Raw genomic sequence first — 13,036 nt, forward strand, 5'->3', positions numbered from 1 at the left:
AGCCGTCCGCCATTAGAATTTTCATGCAGTACAAACTAAATATAATGTGGAATAAAGATAAAAAGCATAGTGTAGTTTTTCAGAGAGATAATATTAGCCCTGTTTTAAATCTGCCGCTATGCTGATTCATAGGTGTTTGTAGCTCCTCCCTCTTTTGAAAAGATGCCTATGAACACAATCTCATTTGAATTTAAAGCAAAATGGCACAATTTGGATCAGCGCAGAGAAAGACGGGAGTTTCAAAGAATTATAAAAAAATTATGTGTGTTGTATTTTGTGCTGGAATTTGTACATACACACTAAAGCAACATCTGAGATTTATTTTACATCTTGTAAAAAGAGACATAATAGGACCCCTTTAAATGAACAGCAGGAGAAAAGAAAAATACAATAGATACAACTGTACTTTTTTTCTGATCAGGAACTTTTCATTAATGAGTAAATAGTAAACCTCATTAATAAACTTCCACCTGATAAAATATTTTAGAATTTGGCATTAGTAGAAATAAAGTATGATAAAAATAATATTATAATGTCTTTAGACTTAACTGTACTAACATGATGTTTAACCCTTGTGCACTGTTCAAATTTACTACTGTTACATGTTTAACTTATAAAGTTATTAAATGGATGAGACATAACAAACAGTGAATCTCTAATAATGCTGGATGAAAATGAGAAGACACAACTGCTGGATAAGTGAAACAAAAAGTAAGTATTTATTTAACAGAGTATATCAAACAATGAATATAGGAAATTAGAATGTGATTTTAAATAACCAAATTAAATGAAAAAACAGGAGTGTTGCCAAAACAAAGAAATAAATATAACCAAACGACCTAACTAAAACCCAACCCACTAAACTGACTAACCAAAGGAAAATGCAGAAACAAAACCATTAGCTTCAGCACGTAGCTTAACTAAACTTCATAACTACTTCAAAAACGTAATTACACATGTGGCAACTCCTCCATAAACTAACTAACAAACAGAAAAATACTATGCTGCTCAAGATTACTAGATTTCTCGTGAAGTACACACTTAGCAAAACAAGAGCTTATCTGATAATCCAATTCTCATAAAAATTGTTAAACTTCTCAATAGATACTAAATTGAGCTAAATTGAGCTTATCTAATAAATCTATAGAGACTAAACAACAACAGCAACTACAACAAAATATTAATACAAACACAACTAACAGGCTGGCCGACACAAGTAAGGAGTTTGGCGGTAAGCCGAGTGTTCCTGCTGAACAGTGCAAGCACAGGCCTTTTATACTTAGCAGACCAGCCCCTGATTAGTGCGTCGACTGCGTCATAATGGTGACTAACAGCTTTTTCAACCAATGGTTGCACACCTAGACCAGGACAGAATACAGAACGGAAGAGAGAAGAGAACGCAAAGCGGAAAATAAACAACAAAACACCACAAAATATACGTGAAACGTAACAACTACCCTTTTGATATGTTTGGGATGAAAACATCCACTGAATTAAACTGCTGTAAAATGCATAAGATAAATATTTTGTTTTTGTCTTTTTTTTTTTTTTTTTTTTTCAAAAATTTGTTAATCAACCTCAGTCCTGATCAAAACTATAACATTGTGTAGACAATTACAGGATTTTAATGGTGCCAACTAATGATCAACAGTAAAAATGACAAATTGTACCTGTTCCTAACAGGGAAAACCATCAACAATCAAAAATGCATGATTATATGGTGTCATGGCTTAGAAATCAGGAAATGTGGTTTGAATAAAAGTTAATTGGGCACAAACAGTCACCAACTGTAAATTAGGGAGTGAATATATTAAATAATCAAAAACACGGCATCAAAGGCTATGTTGTTTCACATGTCCACTTTGAAAAAAGGTTTAAAAAATCCAGTTTACAGTTACTTTTTGTATTAAAAATACATCATTTTGTGTACATTTTTTACCAAATCTGTAACATCGTTTATAAATTTGGCAATTAAAGAGTTAAAATCCTGTAATTTTCTAAGCAATTTAATAGTTTTGATCAGGACTGAGGTTGATTAACAGATTTCTAAAAATAAAAAATAAAAATAATAATTATCAGAGGCATTTTTATGGCAGTTTAATTCAGTGGATGTTTTTATTCCAAACAGAACAAAAGGGTACTAAATTTGCCCAGAGTGTATTGCTGAGCTTTTTTTTTTTAATTTAAAGCATTTTCTCAAAAAAATTCACCAAAAATCATTCTGCTAGCTAAAACAGAGGAAAAGCTATGGCCAAATTAACACTTAAGATCACCCTGAAGTGCAACAGGGACGTTGCTAGGGTCGAAAGGGATACGAGGCTTAGCCCCAAAGAAGTCAAAATATTGATATTCAATAGGCTACTATTTTTTTTTATATAATAACAATTGTATCAAAAATAGTACTGAAAAAATAAAATAAAGATCTATATGCTAGCAATATGTTTACTTCAAATTCTTTAGAGAGATTTTTTTTTCAGTTTCCTCAAAATAGGGTGATGTGGGCGTTGTGGCGCTTTAAATGCATGTAATGCCTGTTTCCTTCATACTTGAGCCGAAATTCCATATATGCCTCACAAAAGTAGTTGATCATTCCAGGAAATCCATAATATGGATGAAGGCATTCAGCAATTGCTGTAGTTAAATGAAAATAAGATCTGAATAAACATTAAAAAGCATTAACTGTTCATTTACATGACTGTGACAATAAATGGTCTGTATGTGTTGTTCTGGCAGTCTTTGGTATTTTCATAAAAATTCGATTTATAATTCGATGGTAACTGACAAAGCATGTTACAGTAGAATAAAGCTATAAAATAATAAGCTAGATGCATGAACTCACTGTGATTTAACTATTACAGAAACAGATGTGACTGGCTATATCATATCTATGTCTAGATATCTATATCATATCTAGAAAGCTAGTACAATTTAAGTTTTTCTGACTAATTTGCATGTATTTACATTAATATGATGCACATTTTATTAATTACAGTTATTTTATTTCACCAATATGTACTGTGAAAACAAATATTAAGCTTCATCAGTAGATAAAACCATTCAGTTTCGCAAGACAGTTGTATTATTACCTGATCAGCTTCAGCTCCTCAAAATAATGAATAAATGAAGACAATGCAGTGGCTGGATTTATTTTAACACCATGTGACACAACAGTGCCACTCCCACCTGCTGGTAGAAACAGGTACTGCCGAACAGCTGACTATTTAGTTACTCGACACAAAAGCTGCGTTGAGTGGAATGTGCATGTATGTGGTGATTTTAAGTACTTAGATAACAAAATAAATGTTATAACGCCCATTTTTATTTGCTGCCAAAGACCCCCCCCCTCCCCCTTTGCAACGCCACTGGCATGAAAACATCCCTATCAGTACATAAGGGTTAATTTCATGGTCAAGTCTAGAAATCACTAGAAATAGCTGCATATATTCACTGTGAATGTTGAAAAAAAAAACCTGTTGTTGAGCATGTGAATCTGTTATTTATTTCATGGGTCATGATGTTCAGTTCAGATAAATTTCAGGCTATATTTTTGGCCATTTTGGATTTCATCAAGTACCTCTTTACACAACCAACTATAAATTTTGTCCACCCTTCTCCAGAGTTGTGTCAGAATATCTTGAGGTCAAGCTGTGTGATCACCGAATGCTTAATAAACCTGTAATGAATGTTGTGTGGATCTGCCAAACAGGAATAGAGCATATTTCACTGTGATGCTTAGGCCAGGAATGCCCATTTCTGTTTCTGGAGAGGTCAACCAACCCTGAACCAGCAAATGAAGGTCTCCAGAAACAGAAATGAACATACTGAACTTATGCAAATTAGTGAGAAAGGTGAGAGGTGTCAATGGTCTAATGTCCTCATAGCTTAATCAGTTTTATAGCATAATAATGGAATCCAAATGGTCTGAAATTACACTTCTGGTTTATTCATAGTCATCTAGTCAGTTAAATGATACCCCATTTGTCAAGTTACACCATTTTAAATGTTATTAAAAATATCAGTACTCCTTTTAATTTCGTCCAAATTTCTCAAAAAACGCAAAAACCAAACCACACTGAAATCACCAAACGGATTTTCATATTTTTTTGGCATTCTCCAGCAACCTGTATTCACTTTATGAGTGAGCCATCAAAAATAAATATTGCCTGTATTTCCCCAATAATTTGGCAAAGTGAAACAACACTTTGTGTGTTTTATTGGCATTTCTCATTTGCTCGTTCACACCCATGACACAAGAATTACAGTAAATCGTAACTTTAGAATGACTTGACCCAAAATTATGATTCTGGTTTAGTCATATTGCTCCAACTCATAAGATTCCTGTCATCTTGTTTTCCATCGTTTTATTGAATATTGTTTTTTAGCTGTTCATCTTTGAGAAAATTAGGCCAAATTGGTTCAGAAGATCTTTGGACCAAGTCCACAAAATTGACCTTAGAGATGTTTGATTTTTAAAACTCACCATACAATAAATATCTGTAAAACTGGTCGACTGCACCAATAAACATTGGGAGCTTAAGTAAGCATCACTGCAGCCTGAAGAGCTCCAAGTGGTAGGGAGTTATGCCATGTGTAGGTTGGGTGACCTCTAAGTGGGAGGGACTTACACCACATGTAGGTTGGTTTTAGGGTTTTGGTGGGTGTAAATGTTAATAAAACATTTTACTGCAACATGTTACTGTGAGGTTGGGTTAAGGGGTGTGGTAGGTGTAGATGTTAGGAAAACACAATAGTTTGGACTGACATAGTTTGGATTAGGGTTGTAACAATATACCGGTATGACGGTTTACCACGATTTGAACGTGCACGATTATCATACCATGAACAATTGCATATCAACGGTTTTAACCCTTAAAGACCGAGACAGCCGCCCGCGGCTAAAAATAAGTATTGCTCTTAAATGTTTAATAACTTTTGATCCGCTGATCCGATTCATACAATTCAAAGATTGGCATAAAGAAGAGAATCTCAGCTTTCCAGTGCTGTATCACATAACATTCGCGGACTTTCAGAGGCTCCGGAATCAGTGCGGTTACGTCATCAACATTTGACAACGCTGATTTGACAAAGAAACGCTCGTCACTGTGTCTCCGGACAAATCAGACATGATACATTGATGCATTATCCCTCCTCCATGCCCAGATTGGTTCAAACTCGCTATATCACAACCAATAAGCATAGGTTTCACTTTTGTTTGTGGACCAAGCTTTTTGAACAACACGGAATGAGAGATAGGCATACATTTATGCGCGGCTAAATAAAACGCAAAAAAAAAAAGTTTTGCATGAAATAATTCTCATACTAAGTACTTTGGCATGCACAGCAACACAGAAACATGACAAAACAGTGACACAGCAAAGACGAACTGCTGCTCTTGCTGTTTTCAAAAGACGCAAATGAAGATGCAGCTGTTTGTCTGCATTGCAGACAACCATATCCAAATCCATATCCACAGACAACCATATCCATGCTGGCACATAAAACCTAAGGATGTTCCATATTGAATCTAGTTTCGTTATGTAACTATTTATAGTATAGTAAATATTTATATCTATTTTTTACTGAGGATTTGCACCATGTTTATTTGGACTTTATTTGGACTTTGACACATTATTTATTATTTTCTTATTTTTATTTGTTCATTGTAAGTGGTGTTGTTTATAGTAACTAAAAATATATTATTTGGAAAAAGTCAAATTTGCTTCACTGTTCTATTATTTTGTAACATTTGTAACATACCGTATACCGCGAAACCGTCAAACCGTGGTATTGTTTTAGACGATTATCATACAGTGAAAAATTCATACCGTTACAACCCTAGTTTGGATGTCATGAAAGAGACATCAAATAGATCAAGGAAGGTGTGTGCAGCCCACTTGGAGCTCAAGTTCCATCCACTTAGAGCTGATCTGCCAATTTTATAGATGGCTCCGACTTTTTTTAACTAAATATGGATGACTTTATATGGCAGAAAATAATGATGACCTATGTTATAATTTTGAATGTAACACATTTACATTGATGTAATGCAGGGGTGTCAAACTCTATTCCTGGAGGGCCGAAGCCCTGCACAGTTTAGTTCCAACCCTGCTCCAACACACTTACCTGTAGGTTTCAAACAAGCCTGAAGGACTCAATTAGTTTGATCAGGTGTGTTTAATTCGGGTTGGAACTAAACTGTGCAGAGCTGCGGCCCTTTTGGAACTGAGTTTGACACCTGTGATGTAATGTCATTTTTAAAACTTTTTTGTTATTACTGTGAGTTCAAAAGTTCACACTTAGCTGATAATTGATTATAAAGCTTTTCCTGGGAGAGAGCCCTGAATTCATTAGATCCGCAAGTCCGGGGCTCCCTCTCATTTGCAAGGTGAGAGGAGAGTTTAAGCTCCGTTAGATCTCGAGAACTCCCCTGCTGTAGTAGCTAATGACCAGATAGTGATTGCTCTTAAGAGATAAGTACTTACTAGGAGCATGTTTATGGTGCCGATTTGGATCAGTCAATTAACTTCAGTTGCATGTTTTGGACGGTGGGAGAAAACCGCGGAACCTGGGGGAAACCCACATGAGCATAGGGAGAGTGAGTACACTAAGCACAGATACATCGCCTGGGCTGGTAAGGACTAGAACCAGTGACGTTCTTGCTTTGTGGCAACAGTGCTAACCACTGGGCCACCATGCCACCCATCTAGGAAAGGAGGAGGAGTAGGGGTGGAAGGGGGGATTTTACAAAACGAAGATGGCTGTGATATGGTGATTAGGGTATTTATAGTAGCTTAGGAATCGTCTGGTTGGTGAATTATGAATTGGATAATGCGGGGACGACCACAAGCAATCATAAGCACTTGATCCTTTGAAAATTAGTTAAGAAATAAACTTGACAAAGAGCCATTATTTGAATTTTTATTTAGGAATTTTGACCTTTTAATTCATCATTTTGTGCTGTCAAACTAAATTTGTGTTTATATTTCACTAATACCTTTGTGTTTTTTTGGAGTCATATCATCAGAGTGCTTATTCAGTTTCATGACATAAAAATGACAGTAAATGATAACTTCAGATTTCTTTGACCAACTATTATAACTTTTTACTCATACTGTATATACACTACCTGGCAAAAGTCTTGTCATCGATCCCAGTTGTAATATTAACAAATAGTAACTTGACTTTTAGTTGATCATTTTGAAAAATGGCAGAAGGTTGATTTTTTCAGATGAATCATTTGTTGAACTGCATCCCAATAATCACAAATACTGCAGAAGACCTAGTGAACCCAAGATTCTCCCAGAAATCCAATCATCAGACATGAACATTATTGAGCATGTCTGGGGTAAGATGAAGGAGGAGGCATTGAAGATGAATCCAAAGAATCTTGATGAACTCTGGGAGTCTTTTCTTAGCCATTTTAGATGAATTTATTAATAAGTTATTTGAGTCTTTGCAGAGATGTATAGATGCAGTCCTCCAAGCTCATGAGATTCAGACACAATATTAATTCTTTTTCCACTGCAGCATGACTTTATATTCTATACTATATTATATGCCTTTTATGTAAGGCACCCCTGGTACCAAATTATCAACTAGAAGTTATTATTTGTTGTTACTTAAACTTGGATAGGCAACAAGACTTTTGTCAGGTAGTGTACAGCAAAGTACAGGTCTAAGGTCTAAATCTTTAGACCAATCCTTACAATATTAACTTGTAAAAATGTGCTGGATAAGTTGCCGGTTCATTCCACTGTGGCAACCCCAGATTAATAAAGGGACTAAGCAGGCAAGAAAATGAATGAATGAATTATTATTCACTTACATAAAAAGAGATTTGAGATTTTCAACCCTTTCATCCTTTTCAACCCTCAAATGGGATTTGAAACAGGACTTTGCTATTATTCCAAATTTTAATAAAGCATGAGGCCTTCAGAATTGTAACCCACTTGTCAAAACTTGTTCATCACTTTTAAACCACTCAGTTTAACAGTTTTTCCTGCCTATCTGCAGAATTTCCATGAGGTAGCGTACTTTGCTGATGACCGCCAGGATCTGCTTAATGGCATCAACGAGTTTTTAGACTGCAGTATTGTAATTCCACCATCGGACGTTGAAGGAAAAGACCTGCTGAAAACTGTGGCCTCCTTCCAGAAACAGATGCTACGTAAACGCAAAGAGAGGGAGCTCAAAAAATGTGCCAGTACTGTGACAGGAGCCGAGCTGGAGACCAAAGGTGAAATACATTTCTGTTTACATTTCCCCTTGACCTTATTCTTCACATAGTAGTGGGCAACAACTATTGGAATATTTTTGGCTCAAGACTTTGGGTCTCATCAGCCGATTCGAATGTTATCACTTGACTGAATGGGTGTTGTCAGTGGTTATCAGTTGATAGATATGGGCCAGTATGGGCATTCTGCACCTACTGGTAGGCTCTGAATGCAGTTATCATCCTTCCACATGGTTAATCAGATATAGATAACATACGGCTGCGGCTTAATTAACAAGAATTATTTATATTATTTATTAAATTTCCCTTTAATTGTATTTTAATTAATGTCTACCCCAACCCTAAATCCAACTATCACAGTAATTTAAAAATAAATCTTGATCTGTTGTCTTCTCTATTAGTATAGCTGATTAACCATGTGGATGGATGATAACAACCTTCTGAGCCTACTAGTAGGTGCAAAAGGCCCCTGCTAGCCCATATCTACCACTGATAATGCCCTTTCAATCGAGTGATAACATTTGAAGCGGGTGGTCTCATTCACTTCCATTGATTTTTAGTTGTTAAAAATGGCAAGATGTGCTGCTTGATGTTGCAAACATATGCTTTCTTATTACATTATTATACTTTTTATGTATAGTCAAAAACACATTTGTTTACAGAGCGTTTTTTTTTTTTTTTTTGCGATTGCTTTGGAACTTCTGATTTAGTTTCGTATGGGAGAAATGACTAGGAATAATTAAGGCAGAAAACGGTCCGTCTGAGACCCTCTTAAGCGCTCTGCTATTTAGTTTGACTGTTTTCAGCTGTTAATTATTCCTAGTCATTTCTCCCATAGGAAACTGAATCAGAAGATCTCAAACAATCGCAAAAGCGGCATTGAAGAATAAGGTCAATAGTCGGTCTGCTGTGTTAATGCCGAGGTTTTGTGTCACAGACGTGAATATAGAAGAACAGGAGGAGGAGGATCAGTTTGATGTAGACCCTCTCAAGCGCTCTGGTATTCCCTTTGGAGGTCTGATTCACGATATTCGCCGCCGTTACCCACGCTACATAAGTGACCTGAAGGACGCCTTGGACACACAATGCATTGCTGCTGTTATTTTCATTTATTTTGCTGCTCTTTCGCCCACTATCACCTTCGGAGGTTTATTAGGCAAGTAAACCGATGAGAATTTCATACCTCTAATTTGAGAAAGTCTTTTTTAATACAGAAACACATTCAATTATAAAATAATAAAGGCTTTGGCAAATCATAATAACAAAAAAATGAAATCAGAGTGAAACTATTAAATAATTAAACTAAAAATAAAAACTAATTTATATTAATTAATATATAAATAATTATATAATGTCTGTGGCAGGCCTATGATCGGGCCAATGCTCATAATTTGATTAACTATTAATGTTTTCTAATTTAGATTTTTTTTTCATAAATTCAGCTATAATTAGTGTATTTTTTTCTTTTAATCTTGAAATTATGACATTCAATCATAATAGTTTTTTTAATTATAATTTCCCAGAGCCGTATATACAGTTGAAGTCAGAATTATTAGCCCCCCTGAATTATTAGCCCCACTGTTTATTTTTTCCCCAATTTCTGTTTAACGGAAAGAAAATGTTTTCAACACATTTCTAAACATAATAGTTTTAATAACTCATTTCTAGTAACTGATTTATTTTTTCTTTGTCATGATGACAGTAAATAATATGTGACCAGGTATTTTTCAAGACACTTCTATACAGCCTAAAGTGACATTTAAAGGTGTAACCAGGTTAATTAGGTTAACTAGGCAGGTTAGGGTAATTAGGCAAGTCATTCTATAAGGTTGGTTTGTTCTGTAGACTATCAAAAAAAATTGCTCATAGGATCTAATAATTTTGTCCTTAAAAAGGTGTATTAATAATTTAAAACTGCTTTTATTCTAGCCGAAATAAAACAAATAAAACTTTCTTCAGAAGAAAAAAAATATTATCAGACATACTGTAAATATTTCCTTGCTCTGTTAAACTAAATTTGAGAAATATTTAAAAAAGAAAAATAAATTCAAAGGGGGGCTAATAATTCTGACTTCAACTATTGTTTTATTATTATTATTCACGTGACAGAAAATGGGCTTTCATTGATTAATTCCATACTTTCCCTTGTATATAGGTGAGAAGACACAAGGCATGATGGGAGTGTCTGAGCTCATCATCTCCACTGCGACAGTAGGAGTGCTGTTCTCTTTGCTGGCAGGACAACCTCTGCTCATTATTGGCTTTTCTGGACCACTTTTAGTCTTCGAGGAGGCATTTTATAAGGTATTTCTTGTCTTTATGGTTCAGCTATTATGAAGAAAGAGGTAGTTTGATTACCTCAACATTTGTCTGTTTTTCACCCTCATCTGCCATCGTTCAAGTTGTCTTTTTTCTTCCTTAATATCAGTTCTGCCAGGCTCAGGGCTTTGAATATCTGACAGGGCGAGTGTGGATCGGGTTCTGGCTCATCTTTATTGTCCTGGTGATCGTTGCGGCTGAGGGCAGTTTCCTTGTGCGCTATATCTCTCCATTCACCCAGGAGATCTTTGCGTTTCTCATCTCTCTCATTTTCATCTATGAAACCTTCTCGAAGCTAATTAAGGTACAGATTTATTGTCACTTATACCAGCAAAAGCTAATGAGGTGCCTTCCTTTAATCAATTTTAGGCTTCAGGTGGATAAATAGATATATATTCATATGTTTTCATGTGTAGAGAAAACAACCTTATTTTCTGTGACAAAACTAATTCCAAAGTGAATGACAAAAATGGTAATTACAATACAATTTAATAATAATAATAAAAATATCAATAAAAATTTAAGCATTTAATTTAATTTCATTATTTTTTATTTAATATAATTTAATTTTATTATTTTTATCTTATTTTTAATTAAATTTTATTAAATTTGATTTAATGTTATTTTATTTTTAAATTTAATTCAATTAAATGTATTTTTATTTTATTTAATATTATTTTAATTAAATAAATTTTTTTAATTTAATTTTTTGTTTAATTTAATTTAATGTTTCAATTAAATGTATTCTTAATTTATTTAATCTTAATTCAGTTTAATTCAATTAAATGTAATTTAATTTATTTTACTTTAATTAGATTTTTTTATTATTTTTTATATAATTCAGTTTAATTTTATTTAATTATACTTAATTTTATTGAAATAAAATATATTATATTTTATTTTAATTAATTGTTAATTTAATTTAATTTAATTTAATTTTAAATTGGCTATTTTAACTAACAACTGTGTGCTGACCTAACCGTAGCTTAAATGTATGCACAGTTTATTAAAAGACTATGATATAGTTTGACATTCTTATTATGATCATAAGTATAATTTAATATCCTTTAATCAATTTGCAACATGTCAGTTGGGTTTTGGCTGCTAAACTCCTGGCTTCTCATCATGTATGGATGATGTGACCTAAAGTACATGCAAATATTGAGGGCTTAATAAGGAATATCCCTGTGTGCAATGCAACAAGCTGTATTGTGTTCTGATTGGGCTTGTTTTTACTGTGGTTTTACACTCACAAAATTTGCATGAGAACGAGGAAACAATGGTGTTTGAGCCTCACAGTGTGGCCAGTCCCTTATACTTAACGTTTTCATACAACTATTATTTTGCCTTGGTATACCTATACTTTCTTTATGGGACACCTTTTAAAGGAAAGGATTTAACTGTTAGTTTATTTTAAAGTTTTGTGCCAAGTTTTAAAAAAGATTGCTATATTTGACTTTTATTATATTTAAGTTAAATTAAAATGCTGCCTATGTTGACAGTAGACAGTAATTGTTTTTTTTTTTCTTTTTTTTTTTGTAGATTTAGCAGATGCTTGAATCCTGAATAAATGAATGTTATTTTTCCTCAGGTGTTTCAAGAGCACCCTCTGATGATGAGCTACACGTCAGCTGCCTTCAAACACTCAGACCAGAGAGGGAGCAGTGTGATCGGGGAGCCCATCCTCAACCAGCCCAACACAGCCCTGCTGTCAATGGTGCTCATGATGGGCACCTTCTTCACTGCCTTCTTCCTCAGGAAACTCCGCAACAGCAGATTCCTGGGTGGAAAGGTGTTTAGTGATTAAACATCACTTCCTAAATCAGAAACGTGGTCTTGTTTTACAATAAAAAAGTGTTTATTCTTGTAAATTCAATCTATACATCATTCTGTCTTTCCATCCATCCCTCTGTCCATCCATCCATCCATCCACCCATCCATCCGTCCATCCATTCGTCTGTTCATCCATCCATCCGTTAGTCCGTTCGTCCGTTCATCCATCCATCCATCCATCCATCCATCCATCCATCCGTTGTTTTATTATCCAATCCATTCATTTATCTACCCATTGGTCTGTTATTCCATCTATCCATGCATCTTTTTACGCATGCTTTTATCATTCTTTTATTCACTCTTTACATCCATACATATATCTGTCTATCCTTCCATCTGCCCATCCATCCATCCATCCTTCCATCCACCAATCTATCTATCCATCCATCCATCCATCCATCCATCCATCCATCCATCCATCCACCATCTATCTATCCATCCATCTGTCCATCCATCCATCCATGCATCCATTCATCCATCCATCCGCCCATCCATCTATCCATCCATCCATCCATCCATCCATCAATCCATCTATCCATCTATCCATCCATACATACATCCATCCGTCTATCTGTCCATCTGCCCATTTATCCATCCATACATCCATCCATACATCCATCCGTCTATCCTTCCATCCATACATCCATTTTT

The 13,036-nt window shown here is 34.7% G+C and overlaps 1 protein-coding gene across 10 annotated transcripts in view; it reads left to right on the forward strand.

Annotated features, from left to right (window-relative positions):
- The window catches only part of slc4a3 (solute carrier family 4 member 3), a 208,743-nt gene that overhangs the window by 173,172 nt on the left and 22,535 nt on the right, over positions 1-13,036 (forward strand). For all 10 annotated transcript variants that reach the window (NM_001423525.1, XM_073911530.1, XM_073911531.1 and 7 more), the window contains 5 exons: positions 8,014-8,236; positions 9,171-9,389; positions 10,389-10,537; positions 10,662-10,856; positions 12,144-12,344. In NM_001423525.1, coding sequence (NP_001410454.1) covers positions 8,014-8,236; positions 9,171-9,389; positions 10,389-10,537; positions 10,662-10,856; positions 12,144-12,344 — 987 coding nt within the window. The remainder of the gene's footprint in view (positions 1-8,013; positions 8,237-9,170; positions 9,390-10,388; positions 10,538-10,661; positions 10,857-12,143; positions 12,345-13,036) is intronic.

This window comes from Danio rerio, chromosome 9, assembly GCF_049306965.1.
Source record: "Danio rerio strain Tuebingen ecotype United States chromosome 9, GRCz12tu, whole genome shotgun sequence".
Classification (NCBI taxonomy): Eukaryota; Metazoa; Chordata; class Actinopteri; order Cypriniformes; family Danionidae; genus Danio; species Danio rerio.